Below are 20982 nucleotides of genomic sequence, written 5' to 3' on the forward strand. Positions count from 1 at the left end.
AACCATCGCATACTCCCTCCTTCCGTCCATAAGCCAAACGTAATATAGAAAATGATGATTCCGATAATGTCCAGTTTTTTTTGTTTCTTTCTTTCTTTTTCGTCCCACCTCCATATTTTCCAGTTGTCTCGTTCTTCCGATAAGTCATGACTCTTCAGCACTGACTAGAAATTATTCGGTTTGAACTTTGCACGAAAATTTGATTTTTTGCAGGGCAAATGTGATTTTTCTGCCACCTACACTGTTCAATTCGATCATTTTATCAGGGTACAACAAGATGCTCGTTCGGCCGAGCACACATTTTGCCCCCCTCCCTTTTGTGATGTTAAAAGAGGAGGGGGTAAAAGGATGAAATTTGCACCCCTCTCTCTGCCCCTCCCCAGATCGTGGCCCTGATTCTATAACAAATTTTGCCCGTCCCTAAAAATTGCCACCCTCCGAAATTTTCCACCTAGGGCTGTTGCCTCTTTTGCCCTAGTTCCGATTCTGATCAGTGCTCTCATCTACTTATGTCCCTAAAAAAATAGGGACATAAAAGGACAAAAATATGGGACACAATTTATCGCGAGATCACAGCGTAGGCTTTGTGATTCGATCCTTGTGTGTGTTTATGAAATAATAACGAATACGAAAAATTACATCTTCAGCGTTCATGAATTCAATTCGAATGAATGAGCATGTTCTGTCATCTGCTGATGGAAACTCTAAATTCAATGAACACACACGCCAAGATCTGAGATTAATATCCATGGGTATTTATAGCGATAATTATCAAAATAAAATTTATGAGCAACACACTAAAATGTTTTCTTCATCTATGATTTCCGTCAAGATAACAAATATTTTGTTGACCGGGAGAAATAAATAAACAAGTAAATATTTCTTGGACAGGCAAGGAACACATAAAGAAGAGAGAAAAAAATGGGACCGGAAAAAAAATTAATATATGAGAAATAATTTGAGACCGACAAAAATCTATCTATCTATATATATATATAAAATTGATTTTCTGTGTGTCTGTGTGTGTGTGTGTGTGTGTGTGTGTGTGTGTGTGTGTGTGTGTGTGTGTGTGTGTATGTTCTCTATACAACTCTACAATTTTAGATCGATCGTCGCCAAATTTTGCATATATACCAACTGGGACCCGACTTGAACGATAGGCTACTTTAAAATTTCGTCAGCCCAGGGCAAATGGCCCAAATGGGCAAAAACCTGTCCGGCAACAATGGTTTTTGGGCCTCAACAATCACTTTCCGAACGTTTACTTTGGTTACCGTGGTTCCCTAGCAATGCGTTTCAGACGTGTATATGCCTTTATAATGGTTTGCCACATTTTCAATATACTCTCAGTAATGAGGCTTTTTGAATAGACGGCATAATCATCATCAGCATCGCTTTGAGAGTCAGGAAACGGGTGATCCTCATAGAAATCAGTGCTAAAATTGTCGATTTTACTGTAGAAATGCGGAAATTAGTGGGATTTTCCGCCCCATCAATAATTTTAAAAATTGTATTGAATTCTCGATTTTTGAAATATTCAGTTCGCTTAGCCCAGGAGCTATACGAAGCCCAGGAGATTAAATATGAAGTAATTAGCCAAACCTATACTTTTGAGTTGGATATTCGAGCAATATCATTGATTTCATTTACATCTTCTCAAGTATGAAAATTAATGTCTCCATATTGTCTCTTTTGATATTTATTTGCTTAAATTCATGTGGGTTAGGATATTTTAAAATTAGTTATGAGCCCGTGAAAAGTGCATCGAAAAAATTTCACAGCTTTAACTAAGGATTTTTGGAAGCTGGAACAGACAGATGGATAACTTGAAATTCGGGGGGGGGGGGGGGGGGAATCGAAATACCTAGCGCCCCTTAAAAAAAGAAAAATATATATTCATTTCTACGTTTCTGTGTAAATCTATATTTGTTTATTTCGCGCAGGTCGCCATATTGGTTAACTTGGACACGGTTTGTATGTCCCTCAAGAAAAAGAGAGGGAGATATCACGTGATCCAAAAAAGCCTCATTGAAGAAAACCCGGGCAGCGCCGGGTATTATGGCTAGTAGATAAATAAAAGAGAATTAATTTGCGGACTGGCAAGAAATAAATAAATAGTAGAAATAACTTGCCGATCGGGGAAAAAAATATATAATTATGGAGAAATGTTTTACAGACAGACTAAAAACCGATAAATAGGTAAAACCAATTTGAAAACCGGCCAAAAATAAACAAAAATATACAAATAAGAGAGATAATTTGCAGACCGACTAAAAATACATAAGTAAGGAAAACAATTTGTGAACCGTAAAAAATAGATGAATAGGAAAAATAATCTGAGGACCCCAGCAAAAAAGTGATAAATTGGAACAAAATGAATAAAAAATATAGCCCTGTATATTATTTGTAAAATCAAAAACTATTTAGTATCTAGGGATCATTCAAGTATTACGTCAGCATCGGGGCGGGGGGGGGGGGGTTTCAGGTTTGCTGACTTTTGGTAACGAGGGTTTTGAATGATGCTCAAGCCATCAACCCACCCTTTATGAAAACATTAAATATTCTCAATAGCATCTCACTCGGTGTGCTGAAAACGAGAAAAATCTTTCCCTAGTTTGTGGGCATCTGAAGTAACATTGTACTTTACATAGAGCCTTTTATACTTCTTTACAGAGTTTCTAGATTAGGTTGGCTCCATAAAGTCCTTTATAGAGCCACTTTAGTTATCTCTAAATGTTCCGTGGATCCTTCTAGTGATTTAGAAATGTGTCCGGGCTGCTCAAGTGCTCTAGCAATTTGTAGCGGGCCGCTTAAGTGCTCCGGAACGATGCCGTCACTCAAGTGATCCATCATTATGACACAGATCACTTAAGTGATCTGGGAATGTGCTGTGGGTAACTTGAATTTCTGTAGAACTGCACATCGGGCAGCTTCAGTGCTCCAAAACTGTGCCACATAAGGGATCTATAAATGTGCAACGGATCGCTTAAGCGTTCTGGAACTGTGCCGCGGTCCACTCAAGTGAAATGTAGATGTGCCACGGACCTACCTGAGGGATCTGACAATGTGTCACTGGCTGCTTAAATGCTCTGGAATTGTGCCACGGGCCACGTAAGTGATTTGTAAATGAGTCGCGTAGTTCGTTTTCACAAAATTAGGTTTGAGGTGACGGGCCATATCAGATAATCCCGTGGGCCATAGGTTTAGCATGAATGGTTTGGATAGTGGGTCGTTATGAATTTCCCTTTTAGAGAAATTTTGAGTTCTTCGCTTTCAGATAGCATTGAAATCAACAGAAACTGATTATAATAACGTTTAAAGGTATTTTCTTCCGAAATTTTAATTTTTTTTTAAATATTTTTGCATCAAAAGAATTAATCGTCGGGAGGGAAGGGGAGGGGGGGGGGTCATTGAGGCTCGTGCCCGTTCCCTACATACGTATCTGATCTCAATATGCGTTTGGAGGTGGGGGCAGAGCTGACGAAATTTTGCTGACAAGGGAGAGGAGGAGGTAAAAAAAAAAAGACTAAAAATCTGCTAACGTAATACTTGAACGGCCCCTTTCGCTGCATCAATCTGCCATCCAGCGGTTGAAAAATATACGTGAATGTCCCATAAATTATCGGTATATAGTAGGGTGACCATACGTCGCGTATTTCCCGGGACAGTCCCGATTTCCTTTCTTTTTCTGGCCGTCCCGACTTTTTAGAAAAAGTGTCCCGGCTTTTCTTGTTTTTACATTATGCCTACTTGGATTTTAATTCTTTATTGAAGTCAAAGATTGAAATTCTTATTCAACTCAAAAACTATAATATGATCATTACAACAATAAATGAGAATATTAATTTCCCACATTTTTTTTGTCTTGGTGAAAGTTTTATTTTGTCGAATTCATTTTAATCCACTGCAACTTGCAGTAACGTTCGCTTCCCACCATTGCGATTTTCCGTGATTACAGCAATATTTGTTGCACTTTTGGCGTTGTCTTTGGCAATAATTGGTAATGTCCCGTATTTGGAATACCAATTTCCGTATTTCTCTCGTGGAATTATGGTCAGCTTGGAATATAGTCACGGTGGTTTCCACAGCCCGTCCGATAATAAGAACACCAAAAAGACAAAAGCTCTGTATAATTCAGTCGGAGTCTGACAGGAATGGGGGCGTGTTTACTACATTGTTTACATTCCTTGACGGAAGGCAACAACAAGCATGGCACATGCAAGGCGCGCTTTGCATTTTGTTTTCAAGATAGGCGATAGAAACGAGACGATAAAATTCTATAGAAATGTTCTTGGAATGAAAGTAAGTTTCAAACATTTTTTAAAAGAGTAATTTCTTTTAAAAATCTATACGGGACATATTTTACTATGCATAATAACTGGTTATTACGCATACTTACCAATCGTCTTGGTAAGTTTGATAAAAATTTGCCCCATTTTCCGGAGAATATGCATAATACCCATGTGTCGTTGGTAGAGTTAATAAATACTAAAAAAATTATCAGTTTTACTGGAAATTATGCATACTAACCAAGTGTCGTTCGTTGGTAATGTTTATAAATACTTGAATATTAATCGCCTTTATCTGTACTTATATGCGTGTACCTACTGTATTTGGTGAATTTTATAAATATGAAAAATTCCAAATGAGTCTAGTATGTGTGACGAATATAGTCAGACCCTGTTGTAATGAGAACAAATTTTACGATTGTACCTTGATGTAATGACAATACACTTATGAATTATCATTTATAGTAGGCTATATCATATAGTATGATTCATCATGTATGTTTACCAACGATGCGACGCTTCGGTACTATGCATAATCGTCGGTGAAAGTGATTAATTCAGGGAAATTTATCAAACTTACCGAAATGCTCGGCAATTATGCATCATAACCGGATTTATCACATTCACTGCGTAACACGTATATCAACATAAGTATTTGCTTACGTATAAATTTCATCTGTAATTAGCTGCGCGCCGTGTTTCACTGAAATTGATTTATAAAAAATATACTGCCATTAAAGGCTCTTTTACAAGCGTCGAGTGATTTAGTAGTTAACTAAATTTTAGTTTAAGTTGTCAAGTGCTCATAAAAGTGTCCACACATTTAAGTGATGTAGTAAATGCTCATTGGATAATACTAACCACGCCCACTGGCACATACGCATTGTGTCTACTTAATCAAAAAATAGATCAGATCTCTATTCCAGTTAACCACTACAAATCATTTAATCACTTACCAACTAAACCCGTATAAATGGACCTTAATATATGCATACATTTCAAAGTACTTGTCAACAAAATTTAACTAAGTACTAAATCACTTGATGCGTGTAAACCGACCTTTTAATATGAAGCAAATTTGATTAAACTCGCATGACAGGAGGCGTTATAATTTCTTTATATCATCCCCTTATTTTGTAGGCTATACATTTTCAATTTTAATCTCTCTTGAATTGGTATACTTACATCTCTATCATTTACACATTCTTCCTAGTCATCATGTTGGCTGAACTCGTAAAAAAATAGTCAATTTCGATACATGCATATTAACATTTTATCTATAATGTGTTTTATAGATTCTACGCCATGAAGAATTTGAAGAGGGATGCAAAGCTACTTGCAATGGGTGAGAAAATTCTTGAAATGTATTTCATCGAAATTTTATTTTAGAGAGAATATTCCATTATTTTCGTGATTGTCAATTAGCAGCATTATTAAATTTCACCTATAAATTAGGGGTCCATGATAAACATGCTTAGGTTATTACAGGAATAATTAATAATTGGTCTAAAATATCTTGATGTCTTCCAGGCAGGGTAATCTAAAACACCACTCTCGCGAAAAACACATGATCTCCCAATGCAAAAAAAATGGGGTTGCCTATACCAACTGAATGATAAGCGAAACATCTCCAGGAAGCATTGACCCCCCCCCCCCCCCACCTAGCAGAATATGCTGGGAACTATGATGCACATCATAGAACAATCTTGAAGAAATTTTAAAAAATATCTAAAACACTATTATTGAAATCTTTACCACAGAACGTTTGAGGGCTTGTATTAGAACAATGTGAAGTATTCTTCTTTGGGAGCATCAACACTCTTCAGATGGAGAGCATAAGCTGGTGAGAGATGAGATCAGAATAGATTACGAAAGGTGTACTATTTGCTATCATGATCCCGGAGGTTAGGCATACTATTTGTGATCCCAATCCTAGTGCAACAGAGGTCTAAAACCACAGCACCGTTAATAGATAGGGAAGAGCAGAATAATTAGAAGCGTCAACAATTCAGCAGATGTACAAGACTTTTTTTTGTAATGTCCTATTTTTGTGAAAATGGTCATTAATTTTTTTTTAAATAAATGATTTTGTGGGAAGCAAAAAAATCTAATTAGTCTAACAAAAGAAATGCCGAATTTATGGTTTAATTAATTTCTATTCTGTGAAGGGTCCGTTTTTTTTCTGGATCCAGAATTTTTGTGAAGGGTCCATTTTTTTAGATTCAGAATTTTATGAAGGGTCCGGAAAGCGGGTTAAAATTTCGGCCGGACATAGCCCTGATACAACTGCCCAGACATGAACTATTCCTTTGACTATGGCAAGTGACAATAATCAAGAGCACTTGTATATATATTATACAAAAGTCATGTACCAGGGACACTATGTGGCACATGATTTCTAGCTTGAACAAATGATTATTTTTTTTTGTAGTTTTATTGCCCAATGACAAAGTTGACAATGATCACAATTTTTTCTTTTAATTTTATATCGTATATACTCGTGTATAAGCTGACTCCCCCCACTTCAGGACCACCAAAACTGCAATAAATTGAAAACCCGTGTATAAGCTGACCCCAAAAAATCTGTGCATTTTAGAATCATATTTTAATGCAAAATGAATAGCTTGCGGAAATTTACAATAGAAAATGATTCAAAGGATTCATTTCTTCTGTGTCTCCAAGCTCATCGTAATCCACCAGATCATCATAGGGGGTGCGGCATCTTTGTTTTTATCCTCATCTAGGCTGGCATCGCCATTGTCAAAGAGGATATCATCTTCAGTTCCGTCCATCACATTACTGATGCAACACTTTTTGATGGATCAGATGATAATTTCAGCAGAAACAGAATTCCATGCCTCATGTACCCATTGGCACACTAGGCCAATGTCAGGTTTCTTCAAGGCACCACTTTTTGTAGTTTCTTTATCATCGGAACTGTCATCCATTTGATCCACGAATTGCTCAAATAGTTTTTGAGAGGCTTGTTGATGCTCATATCTAAAGGTTGTGCAATCGATGTTAGCCCACCTGGTATCAAAGCCAATGATGTTTTCAATTTCTTCACACCAGCTTTGACATTATCAGTTTTGTGGGGTTTGAACATGTCCCATACCAATAATGTTGGTTTCTTGAACACTGCTACAAAAATGACTGCTGATTGTGGGGGGTCGATATTTTCTCATCAAAAACTGACCCCGAGTATAAGATGACCCCCCCCCCCCCCTCCAGGATTGAGGAAAAAAATTTCTCCACAGAAAAACTCGGCTTATACACAAATATATATGGCATGTCTAATTTTTGTTATTTAATAAATTTTTAGATGCACCTTTTTTTTTTTTTTGCTCTCTCAAAGATGTGAAGTGGGGTGTGTCAGGTCCTTCAGTATTCAAAGTATTTGTATTGTATTTTCAAAGAATACTAAGCGAGGCGCAAAAAAGCATGATTATATTCTGAAGCGAAGACCAAAAAAAAATTATGTCTTTTCCTGTGTGTGATGATTTCTCGTTAGTAATTTTTTCTTCTCTTTTTCCTTTCTTTTTTTGTCAGGCCATTTGATGGAAAATGGAGCAAAACTATGGTTGGATATGGTCCCGAAATAAACCATTTCGTTGTTGAACTTACCTATAACTATGGTATAAAATCCTATAAACCTGGTAATGATTTCATTGTAAGTTTTCTTTCTCTTTTTTATTGTTGTCTTCTTTTCTCTCTCTCTTTTGTTATATCATTATTTTCTGCATATGAAGGCTAATTTGACCTGGACCAACAATTTTCAGCCAATTCCAAACAGCAGCATGTGAAAAAATATTTCTCTTAAATTTAGTCTATTAAACTGGTGTTGGCACAACCCAATCTAGCTTGTAGGTGTTCCCATTCATTTGTGATTCTGTCAGCTCATTTGTGTCCGATATATGCAGATGGAAAAACTATGCTCATAGAATGTCTAGGCAGTTTAGTTTGATTTTAGGTCTTCTACTGTGAAAGAATGTGGGCTGTAAAAACATTAGCTCCTTTTTTCCAACGTATTTTCTATGAGTGGAATCTTTCATTTTACATGAAATGGTTCAAACACTTTCAGAAAGAGAAGTGGAGGTACATTTGGGATAAAGATTCTGAGGTGGACATGAGTTAATTTTGCTCGAGTGGCTAAAAACTGTTAGCCAAAAAATTTGTATGCCAAGGTATCACTGTATATAGTTGTGGCCCTAATTATATGATATTAATCAATGTGGTACGTTCATTTGTGTTCAGTCTATATGCTATTGATTTTTGATCAATACATTAAAACAGTTTTTTCTTTTCACAAGGGCATCGTTCTAAAATCTGATAAAGTCCTTGATCAAGCAAAGCAGAATAACTGGCCTGTTTTTGAAGAAAATGATCAAAAAGTGGTCAAAGCACCTGGTGGATATAAATTCATCATTGAAGATTTTTCTTCTCAAGAAAGCTCAGGTTTTGCTTTTTTTAAATATGTATTAAATATTTCTTTTCACCACTGTGTGATGCCACTTATCTTTTTAATTGCTTTGTGCATTTCAAGTTATTGTTATTTCCTGTCTTAGATCCTGTTCAACAAGTGATATTGGCGAGTTCAAATTTGGGAAAATCTTTAGGTATTTTTTATCATGTCTTAAGTTTTTTCTCAGATTTTTTTGTTCTCAAAATCACAGTAAAATTGGTAGCAGTTGCTAGATTAAATGAAACTATGAAAAGTTACACATATGAAAATTTTGGATAAAAATTATGTGTTTGGCATATTTGCGAAATGTTTCTTGTTCTTTGGGTGATAGAAGTTGTAGTCCATTCATTTCCCGAGTATTCCTACTGATGCAATAGACCCTTGATAATCTGGCTGTGCACTAGTCCGACATTTTTAAGCAGGTTTTCTTCAAGCATAGAAGAAGAAAACATGACACTGTCTGTATACCTGTCGACAGTAGTTTATATTATTTAAATTAAAGCTTTTTCAATTAACTTCTGGTAATCCGGCACCCTGGTCTGATATGTGACAGATTAGCAAGAGTCTACAGTATAGAAAAAATTGCCAAGAACTCAAACCCATGAATAGCTTTTTGATCAGAAAAACTTTTTTTTTCTTTCACACCAGCCAAGAAATAATAATTTTGACAGTGAATACATACATTTTAAAGTGATATACATAGCACAGGCCCATAACCAGAATTTTTTCCGGGGGGATCGCAAACGTAATTTTTCCACTTTCACCACTGTAAAATTCTATAATGGTGCTCTCATTCCCACCTAAATTTTGACACACAGGGCAGCTGTCCCTCCTCTAGTTCTGGCCCTGACATAGGAGGTATTTATACCTGTTCAAGGGCAAATATAATAGATAGATAAACTTCTTATTGATTTATTGGAATTTGGTTAAAAAGCTAGATCAAATCTCTGATTGAGTATAATATTGCAATCACATTTAAACATTTGTCACTGTATTTTTGACACCCTTCCCACAACTACGTTTTCATTTCTAGGGTGACCAGCCATCTCGGTTTGTGAGAGGTGTCTTTTTTTCAAGTTTTGAGTTGTCCATATAATGGGAGTACATTACATTATTTGGCATAAATCAACGACATATGACAGAAATTAACAGTATTTGACGAGAATTGGTTTGATGTCCCCAGTTTTGTCTCAGACATCTGCTCTCCCATTTAAAGATTCACAGAAGGTTTTAAAAACTACTTATTTGAAGATTTGAGACATTTTCTAAAAGAGAATTTTGTTTCTCATCAAATTATTTCAGTATGGCTGGTATAATGTGTGTGAATTTATTAATTTGCATACTTGCAACTTTACTCATTTTTTTTAATGTGATTGATCTTAGAATTCTGGAATGTGGTTCTTGGGATGAAGATTTATGAACAACAAGACAAAAGTGCATTACTTGGATATGCTGATAGCCAGGTACTCGTAATTATTTCTATTTGACCCAATTATTACAGCAGAATTCACTTTGTAGTGATACGTCAGGGTTCAGTTTTCTAAGTCTAATTTATTTTTATTCAATTTTCTAAAGTTATATTTCAATTTTATTGCAATGTTGGTTATTGTTGCAATTTTATAAAAAGCAGTAAAGATTCAAAAACAACACATCAGAAGCTTAAGCACAGTAGAACACAGTGATATCACATAATCTGAAGATGATGTCACTCTACGCTATCAATGCGAAGGTTTGGACAGCTGGCTGGTGCAAAGATAAATCCAGGGGAAAAAATTCAAATGCTTCTTGCGGGGAATCAAACCAACTTCCTCTTCCTTGGAAGGGGAGCGCTGTAGATTAAAAAGGCAAAAAATCCTCTCTCCTTAGAGCACTGAACGGTGGACCTAACTCTGGAAAATGAAAGGGCATGGGTTCGATGCCCCGCAAACGCAGTCGTATTTCCTTTCCTGGATTTATCTTTGCATCAGCCAGCATTCGAAAAACCTTATATATCACATAATATTACGTATTAAACATACCATCTTTATTTTATTAAATTGTGAAAATTCTCTTTTGTACAATCTGTCATTTACCTGTTAGGTTATCGCAGTAGGCTAAACTAATCAATGTCCACCAATGTTTATACATCAGGGTTATGCTCTTGAAAATAGACACCCTTGGGACCAAAGATTCTGTCTGTTAATGAAGAGTGGACCTATTTGTTATCCGATTGTAAAATAGATTTAGGCCTATCGACATGATTAAAAATAGTGTCTGTTAACAAAAAGTGTCCATTTGGGTATGGTATCACTGTATTGATTATATTTATACAACTTTCATAAATGAATGATACTTTCTCAAGACCTGCAGCAGAATATGCCAAAAACTGCAAGTTGTCAATTTTAGAAAGAGCTTTAGGAAAAAAATTCTGTGTATAAAACATTACTACGAGAATTTTTACTGCTGAGTATTTTCAGTCAGCTGAGGGCTTGTTGAAGAACAATGCAAAACATTCTGCTTTAGGGGTTTCAAATATTGACGCACAGGATTTAAATTTCAAGAATACAATGTCTGTATTGCTCCTATAACAAAAAGGTACCTTTATATAAAAATTTGTTATAACTTATGCACATTAATTGATATGTAATGAGTTTTTAGTTTTTGCGTAAGTACATCGTCTATTTTACATTTCAGTGCAAGTTGAAGCTGGTAGACATTGGTGAATCTGTGTGTCATGAAGAAGCTTACGGTCGAATTGCTTTTGCTTGCCCGACTGCTGATGTAATGATTACAAATATAACTGATAATAGCTTTTATATAGATAATTTTTACCATATGTATAATGTGATATGTTCCTTGAATTGCAACATAAAGAAAAGTGTTGAACAATAACTCTAGTGAAGTACAGCTTGTATCAATATCATCTTTAAAAAAAATGCTTATTCAAAAGTTGTCCATCCTAGAATAGCACTATGATATTGAATTGATAAAGTAGCATCTCAAATTTTGAACCATTTCTGGCACTGTCTCGAAATCGCAAACTTTTTGCTTTACATTTCAAGATCTTATGAATCATGCCATTTCTTTCAAAACAAAATTGAAACATGAGAATAAATTTTTCTGGTTTTTATGAAGATTCAAATCTTTCAAAAGAAAAGTCAGTTGCCTCCTCCAAGAATTAACCCGAGAGTCCTCTTGCATATCGGGCAAAAATGCTAACCTATATACCAGAGGCACAACTGTCCTTTCCCATATAGCATGCATTACTCACGTAATGCTGAGTGGAGGAATTGCAGCTTCCTTTAACTACAGCAATTCTGCCTCTAGCAAAATTTAAAAAAATTCATAGCACTATTTCAGTATCCCATAACATTGACTCGAGCCAAAGTGAAATGGCTTGATTGCCAAAACAGAGTACTAACCACAGATAATGCTTTTCTGTCTTTCCTCATAATATAAATCACGTTTTTTTTTTTTTTTGGAGTCTTCCATGGTCCAACAATGCACAGCAAATTATGAAGATGTAAGTTTGTTAGATGTTCTTTTGAGACCGTTTTCAAAAGCACAGTGCAAAATGTGTAAATTACAAGGTCCAATGTAAGTCAAGGTGAACCAGATGGTTTTACTGCATTGCCCATCCTTTTTTAAAGGGGATCTGTTTACCGTTCGATGTCAGTGTTATCGTATTTGACAAATGAAGCTACTACATTTCTAGCTCTATGCTGAGCATTGTAAATATTGTCTATGACTCTGCATGCTCTAAAAATACAGACAATTGAATGCTATTGGGTAGCATCAGAATCACCAGACCTAGAATAGGCCTATGCATCCAACTGCTTTGTAATACAAACTGTTGTTTCACCTATACACAAAATGTGCACAATACTATTGAATGATGGATGTTAGTTACTGTCCAAGACCATGAAGAAGTAAATACGAAATTATTTTTTCCATTCAGACAAGTTTCAACCCTTTAAGCGGTTTTAAAAATTTTCTTTATCCACATTATAACCTACATTTTAAATAAAAGCATGTTAAGAACCAAAGATATTTCTGGGTGACCAAACTGAAACAGATCAAGTTTGATGAGATATCTGCAGTAAAGGTTAATGACTACTGTACTTGAACCCTCAAACTAAGCAAATGAAAAATTATTAAACTAAATGGTCCACATACACTCCTTAAATAACTTTTAAAATGATACAATTTCTGCTTTGGCAGAACCATTAATTGTATTATTTCGCTGTATATCAATAATTCCCTCATCAATTAAAATCAGTTTGATAAATTTTGTTGATAGGTTTTGGTAAAAAAGTAGGACAAAAAGTAGAAAGTATGGCATTTTACCAAAAAGTAGGACTCCTGCAATATTAATGTAGGTATCTGTATCTGTTTGGTTTTCCCAAATCTCTGGTGTATAGGTTAGCGCACTTGCATGGCATGCAAGACAGCCCGGGTTTGATTCCCAGAGGGGACAACTTACTTTAATTTCCAAAGGTTTGCATTGGCAAAGCAACTAGAAAAATCTATCCCCAAGTGTATTTCCAGTCGACAAAAAATGTTTCTATTCTGAAGTAACTCTTGCTTTTTGTGTTTATCAAGAGCTCAAGGTGACAAAATAAGTCTTTTGATATCACACTGGCTTTCATGCTGTTGTTGACAAAGTATTTTCATAACAAAGGCACCAATTTTTGAGATTTTTGTAAATCAAACCACAATTTTCAGTTTGAACTAAAATCTAGAACACAAATGCCTATACATAAGCCATTTCAATGAGTTGTGCAATCTGTGATTATTCTCTGTATTTTGTAAAATTTTCCATAGTGAAAACTTGTATTAATTGTTCTGTGTATTAATTATTCTTATTTAGCTGTCAAGTATTCAATCTAAAGTCAAAGAAGCTGGCCACACTATACTCACACCACTGGTTGCTCTGGATACTCCTGGCAAAGCCACTGTGCATGTGGTCATTTTAGCTGATCCTGTATGTGTACAATTGTTATTTATAGCATGTTTTTTTTTAAACTAACTAAATACACTTCTGCAAAGTTTCACCATACATGTCTAATAGTAGATAATGTAAAATAACAATAGATAATCGTTTAAAAAATACATACACACCACTCATTCCATAATAAAAAGATTAATTTTCTTTCTTAGGAAAAACACGATTAAAGAAAATGCCATATATATTTTAAAACCCATTGCATAATGTATTATACTCAGTTGAAACCTCAATTACCTTGAAACCAGATTAAAAATTTTTTTTAAAAAATCAGAGAGAAGGTTGAGTAAGAGTGAAGTATGAAATTGAATAATAAAGCACATAATGAGAGGTTGAGCAAAGGATATGATCATTAACCCTGTTGTATGATGAAAAACTTCTTTTGTGTGAGGCTTAGTCATCAACAATAAAAAAAATTTCATGCGGAAATCAAGCTCATTCTATAGTAAAATTCTGTAATAAATAACTACTGAATGAATAAGATTTTTAGGCATTCTTATTTTTAATCAGGGATGGGATGAATAGAGATCTGGCCAAATACTGAATATTTTTCTGCCGAATATTAATTTTTTTTAATTCATTATAATTATAAATAAAATTGGTTTTTTAATTAAAAATTTCAGATGATTTAAATTGAATTATAATTATGCAATTGAAAGATTTCTATTGCCAAGATACTGACAATCAAATTTAATGATGATACATTAATATTAGAGTAAAATATTATAAAGAGTCAATTTTTTTAAACACTTTTTACAGTTTTGTATGTAATTAAGGAAATGTTAAACATTATTTGCTCTCAACTAGTAATGCATCATAAAATTTATGACTCATTTTCAATATGAAAAATATTACAAAAATCCAAGATCTAATAAGATAATTTGATCTAACATCACATTATTAGTAGGAACCTGATTTTCCACAGGTTTCTATGCAAAATAGTTTAACTCATTCTAGGAACAGCTCAAAATTTCAAAGCAACTTTCATAAAACACTAAGAAGCACTGTAATAAAGATAAATACTGACCGAAGGCTGAAATAAACTGGTTGTGAAATTTTTCACAACTGAAAAAAAAGGGAAATTTAAAGAAAGATGAAAAACTGAACAACTTTTAATTGTACACTATGTACGCTATCCAGTTAGGTTCGTGAGACAGTGAAAAAAAAAAGGTGGTGGTGTCCTATGTAATAGTCAGCTCATTTTCCTCTCACACACATGCAGGTGGAACAAATAAGTTCCTAGAATGTCCAGATTGTTCAGTTTTGGTATTAACAATTACTGTATGCACTGAAACCATTTAAGTTTTTTTTTTAAACATTTCACACTTCATAACCCTGGAGGATTTTAAACATTTCACACTTCATAACCCTGGAGGATTTTAAACATTTCACACTTCATAACCCTGGAGGATTTTAAACATTTCACACTTCATAACCCTGGAGGATTTATAAAAACAATTAAATTTATCTATGGTTACCGATCATAAATCGATCCTATCAAAACTAAATATTATACATTTTAATATTTGTAAAATTTTAATTTACTTTCATCATGCCTAGATTTAATATTTAACGAAATTGATGTCCTTGTTTTGTCCGAAGTATGGATTTATACTGACGAGGTTGATCTTTACAAAATTTCTGGTTTTAACTAAATTTCTTGTTGCCATGACTGCGATAGATCTCGAGGTATTTGTGTATACAAATAAATCCAGCTCATTTTTTATTCATTAATCATGCTGGCTGCTGAAATGATTGTTTCATCTCTAACTGAATTACAAACTACTATAGTCTGCCTATGCAGATCTCTCTCATTCAATAAACAGTTTTGTTCATGAGATATGCATCACACAATAAAATATAATACAATCGGCAAAATGACAGAATACCAAATAGTAACCGAAGTGCTTGTCCCATATTTACTTTGAATTATAATTGTTTGACATTAAAACAACTACACTATAAATAATTTTAAACAGGTAAAATGAATAAATCTGTAATTCCAAACTATTTTGTTAGTGATGATATTTTTTTCTATTCATCGTGGTATGTGGTTTAACCCTGGTTTGTTTATATATATATATATATAAACAAACCAGGGTGTAAACCATACAGGGGTTCTGTTAATGGATGACAAACTCAGAGGGTAGGGTTGTTAGTAGGCATCAAGAAGAACAAAACTTGCAATGGAACATGGTGTCGCAAACCATGGTGAGAGGGTGAAAATCACGAAAAACGTATGCAAGCTATGAGTCCAGAGTAAATGAAAGGTAGATGTCAGTTGATCACTGAATGCGTTCGGTCACCATTTGTGCGATGCCTGTGGACACACCAGAGGATCTCATAGCATGGATTGTGTTCACTGCAGCAGACATCAAAAGCATACTAGGATATTTCAAACGCTTCTGGGAATCGTTTTTACATCATTGTAGACTGTGCAATGACTTCAGCACCCGCCACTTCCAACAACTCTTGTAATAATTAATCAAATAAATCTCTTTTTGTAGTTATTATTGTACTTTTTGTCATTCAAGAGTGACGTTGAAACTTGCATGCATTTTTTTGTGATTTTTCCTCTCAACATGGTTTGCAACACCATGTTCCATTGCAATTTTTGTTCCTCTTGATGTCTACTAACAATCCTCTGAGTTTGTTGGTCCATTAATAATGATGACTGGATGGGGTCATAACTCCCCATCTGCCCCCGTAAAGTCTGGGACCCCTCAAAGATTGGTGATCTCCCTGTTGCTTTTCTTAATTTACATCAATGACCTTCCAGAATCCCTCATCTGCACCGCTAGATTATTTGCTGATGATTATACCATATCATTCACCATGAATCTGATCAAGAACTTCTTAACAAAGAACACCAGTTCGCGATAGAAGCCAGATTATGTTGCCTGGCTTCGATCGCGAACTGGTGTTCTTTTTGGCAAATGCCAATCAATATCTCAAAAACGGTTCACATGAAAGTTACCCGCAAATTACTTCCTCTTGATTACTCCATCAATAATTTAACATTATCCCAAGTTTCTCAAATCAAATACCTCGGTGTCATAATCTCAGCCGCCCTATGTTGGAACAAACATGTTGACTACGTTTACCAGAAGTGTCTAAACAAACTTTTCTTCCTCAGCCACAACCTTAAACACTCCACTCAGGAAATCAGACAACTCTGTCACCAAACTCATATCTTCCCCCCCCCCTTCTTTCCTACGCCGCTGAAATCTCGGACCCCTACACGTCCAGTAATATCGACAAACTCTGAATCAATCCAAAATAAATCCACCCGATTTGTTCACGACTGCTGGTCATCTTTCGTTTCCGTGTCCCAACTTAAAAACGAACTTCATCTCCCTCTCTCTCTAATCTTCATCTCATTTCTTGATTAACGTTGTTATATAAAATTTCCCATGGATGGTCAATTCAACATAGATACCTCTGGTATCTTAACCAAACCATCCTACATCTCTAGAGAATTTGACCATTCCCTTAAAATAAAACCTAGAAAATTAACAAAATCAGCTTTCAATGAAAAATTTCAAAAACATGAGAACGACCTCCTCATTGATCCATATTTTTCCTTTTACAATTTTTCAATAACTTCTCATCTTTCGCCTTTTCATAATATATATATATCTGTGGGTTAATTTTATTTCTTTTTCTGTAGGATGGGCATGAAATATGTTGTGTTGGGGATGAAGCATTCCAGGAACTTTCTCAAGTTGATCCCAAGGCAGATGAACTTTTGGACGCAGTAAGTGCTCCTAGCCTTCAACATGATACTTAAAAAACATGAAAATTGAAGCATTTACCATCTTCCCTTCAAAATATGGAAGACAGCAGCACTAGCAAGAACACGAAACAAGCACGACTCTGACAATATAAATATGTTAGGGGTCACACATACACTCAATGCATTCATGCAAAAAACCCAAATTTTAGTTATTCAAACAAGTTCAGTCATGGAAATTACTTACTAGAGTTCTTAGTAAAGTAATGTTAATTTGCTACATAATTACACATTCGAATAACACAAATATTACCTTTTTATATTTTTAAAAATTTGCAAATTTCTCATGTTTATGGGAAACTAAAGTATTGTCATCTTGTATGACAGTTTAATTCTTTTGGAACATCATTAAATGAAAATCAAATATTCTTATGAAAAAAACTTCATATTTTTCATTGAAAACAATACTGGCACGTTTTGTTTGTATGGAATTGATAGTTAAAGAAGGATCCGTTTCTCCAAAGAAGATAGAAAAATGGAAGTCTTTGTCTGTTGTGCCATCTTAATGCATAAGCTCAACTGGGCAAGGCACAAAAATTAGAACCAATTTAAATTTGAGAATTTGCCAGGTAGTGTCTCAAAAAAAAATCACGGCCTTGGAGCCCATGATGCTCTTAAGATAGTCCTTTCTGTCTATTGTGCTTTCCAGTCCTGATACAAATTTTCTTAGGTTGATTTTTTGATATCCCTTCACTATAATGCTGCTGTGTTTTTAAAGGTGAACAAGCTTTTTTTTTAATTTGGAGTACATTCTGACAGAGTGAACACACTGGGTCACATATGCTTGTCTACCCAGCAAAGATTTTTGTTTAAAACATTGAAGTGCCAACAAAACTATTGAGCAGCTTAAACAAAAAAGTTTTTTTTTAATCTCTAAAAATACAAAAAACTGAATTTTTGCCATGGACACTTTTTTCAGCAAAAGTGACCAAGAATAGCAACTCACTAAAAATTCCTTCTGAACCATTCCCAAAACTGCACCCCATGTTGAAAAAATTTGTCAACAAGCCTGTAGTGGAAGGGGGGAAGAAATATAGGCTTCAATGGCTTCTGCTTGAATTGCCAAGTACCGTACTTTCCTGCATAGAATTCATAGTGGCGCATAATTGCATGCAAAATTTGAAGAAAGAAAAAAACCCACATACTGTATAATCAGTGGCAGCATATTATCTGCAGGATTTGAAAAATGATAACTGACCTTGTGTTTCAATGACCAATCCATTGATACGCTAATTAATGAAGTTTATTTATGAATCAATAGCATTATTTACAGTTCAATTAAAACCTTCAAATTCAGACTCATAACATCATTTTCTGCAGATTGTCCACAGCAGTAGATAATCTGCATTTTTTAATGTTTAACCACTTTTTAATAGATAATCTGCAGATTATACAGAGGAAAATATCTTTTTAAATATGGCATCCATATTTGCTATGGGCATGTTTTTCTCAGCCACCTCGTTGGGCATTTTGCCTGTTGTAGCATTGTATTTGTATCTTTGATTTGGTAAGAGTGAACGTTAAACTTATCATATATGTTGTACAAAGTTTCTGATTTGATTGGTAATTTTTGAAAAAGTGCTTTCAGAAAAGTGACTCCTTAAGCTGGGTAGGGTGACGTATTATCAGAAGTTTAATGTTGAATAATGTTAGAACCCTACAGAGCAGTGGTTCTCAACCGGGGGCCATATGGCCCCCTTGTGGTACTGGGATACTTCAAGGGGGCCATGACAGGTGGTTTGGAGAACTGAGAAGAAAAATGAAGGTGTGAAGAAATAAAGATTTTATATTAGTGACACACACTTACAGTGAGAAAGTATGGGACTACCATAGCATCACTTTGCCTAAGGTGGAGGCCCCATGATATTCAGACGGTCCTGATAGAACTCAGACTAGCCGGGAGATCAATAAATTCTATGCTAGTGGTCTGGAGGCCAATTTTCTTTGCAAAATTTTCATTCAGTATAAATTCACTGAAAAAAATCATTTCAATACGTATAAAGTGTCTTGCTTCTAGATGAGAGTTGAAAACTCTGGGTAAGACAGGGGAGCCACGAGAAAAAAATATGGTTCAAAGGGGGCCACGGGCAAAAAAAGGTTAGGAAACACTGCTATAGAGGATAACTCTTTATTGGCCATAATGGCTTTATAAGCAAATGGCCAAGATTGGGGGGGGGGGGAGTTTATGGGTAAAAAAGGTTATTGTGAAAGAGAAGGATTATAGATAACTCTTGTCAGAAATGAAACAAGACAAAAGTAGCCACCCCATCAATTGGGTTTTAAAAAAGCTTCACCATAAAGCTTATTGCTGTTACTAACAATCAGTGCCGGCTTAACGCATGGGCTTCGGAAAAACGAGAAATAGTTGAATTTTTCAAGAATTGGCCAGGTAGGGCCTCAGAAATATCACTTGGCCTGAGGGCCCATGATGCTCTTAAGACGACCCTGGTAACAATGCAATACAGGAACTGAATGGTAAGAAAAGGTAGGGGTTAGTGTTGAGCAGTAAAAGTTTGGACGAGTGCATTTCAGAAAGCAAAAATAGATTATTTTCACAGACCTCCCAGTATCCTTCAAGAATTGGGGAAAGGCTGCAGCAGGATTTACTAATAAAATTGCAGGAAAAAATTTTCATCAATCAAAATTGAATGGTGAAATTTCATTGAATTTCACAAATTTCTTTTATTATCATATATATATATATAGTTACCAGGGCGACCAAAAAAATTTGTATTGGTGCCTAAAATTTTCTTTGTGTAGTTATTAAATTGCAAGCTGAGAGCAGCACAAAATGCTTGGAATTTATTGCAGCATATGTGAACAGCATGAACGAGTCATAATGGCCCAAAAAAGTCAATCATTTTTTTTTTACCCCTTTTCCTTTGGGTAATTTTTTTTGCCCTGATATAGTTACCATCTCTACATTACTATAACACACATTAGCAGTTTTTTATGGTAATTTTCAAATAATTCCTGTTTTAATAAAATTTTCAACTTTGTTGAGCAAGAATAGACAATATCAAATGATTTTGATCAAATTTTGCATATTTCTTATTGACATGACCCCTTTTCATTACTGTTAGACTGATCATAAAGTTTTTTCCTTGGCTGTGCACTCCACCTAGAAATTGCTTTATTTCATTTAGGTATATAAAATTAGAGATTTTTCTTTTATTAATCAATCTGTCTTGTCTTATTTTTAAGGCTATGAAAGATGATTACAGTGACGAGTGGTTTGCTAAACACAAATGAACTAAATTCTTCACCCGAAAATTTCGACTGAAAGCTTTTTGTGATACAGTATGCTGCAGATATTTGTTTTGATGTTGTCAACTGTATCTTCTAGTGGTTAAGGAGGAAATTGAACTTTTATGTATTATTTTTTTTAATTTTTTCACGTTCTTGATTATTAAATTTATGTGAGTGCTTCACTAATGATATCCATATGGTTTAC

General features: G+C 34.8%; 1 protein-coding gene across 1 annotated transcript; it reads left to right on the forward strand.

Annotated features, from left to right (window-relative positions):
* Positions 1 to 4107: 4107 nt before the first annotated feature.
* Positions 4108 to 20972, forward strand: LOC149077244 (glyoxalase domain-containing protein 4). The gene is made up of 10 exons (XM_089244982.1): positions 4108 to 4302; positions 5585 to 5634; positions 7839 to 7959; positions 8600 to 8744; positions 8855 to 8905; positions 10135 to 10214; positions 11425 to 11511; positions 13601 to 13714; positions 17406 to 17492; positions 20733 to 20972. Exons 1-10 carry the CDS (start codon positions 4210 to 4212, stop codon positions 20778 to 20780), a joined length of 876 nt encoding a protein of 291 aa, XP_089101108.1. The 5' UTR covers positions 4108 to 4209; the 3' UTR covers positions 20781 to 20972.
* Positions 20973 to 20982: the final 10 nt, after the last annotated feature.

Source organism: Pholcus phalangioides, unplaced genomic scaffold, assembly GCF_987345545.1.
Source record: "Pholcus phalangioides strain wild (caught in Gottingen) unplaced genomic scaffold, Ppha-v1.0 ptg000015l_1, whole genome shotgun sequence".
NCBI classification, from domain to species: Eukaryota; Metazoa; Arthropoda; class Arachnida; order Araneae; family Pholcidae; genus Pholcus; species Pholcus phalangioides.

Excerpts from the sequence above, each read along its gene's own strand:
- LOC149077244 (XM_089244982.1), top strand. The coding sequence starts at position 4,210 with ATGGCACATGCAAGGCGCGCTTTGCATTTTGTTTTCAAGATAGGCGAT. Across the intron at positions 7,960-8,599 it reads AACCTGGTAATGATTTCATT|GGCATCGTTCTAAAATCTGA; the intron begins GTAAGTTTTCTT and ends TCTTTTCACAAG. Across the intron at positions 10,215-11,424 it reads TTGGATATGCTGATAGCCAG|TGCAAGTTGAAGCTGGTAGA; the intron begins GTACTCGTAATT and ends TTTACATTTCAG.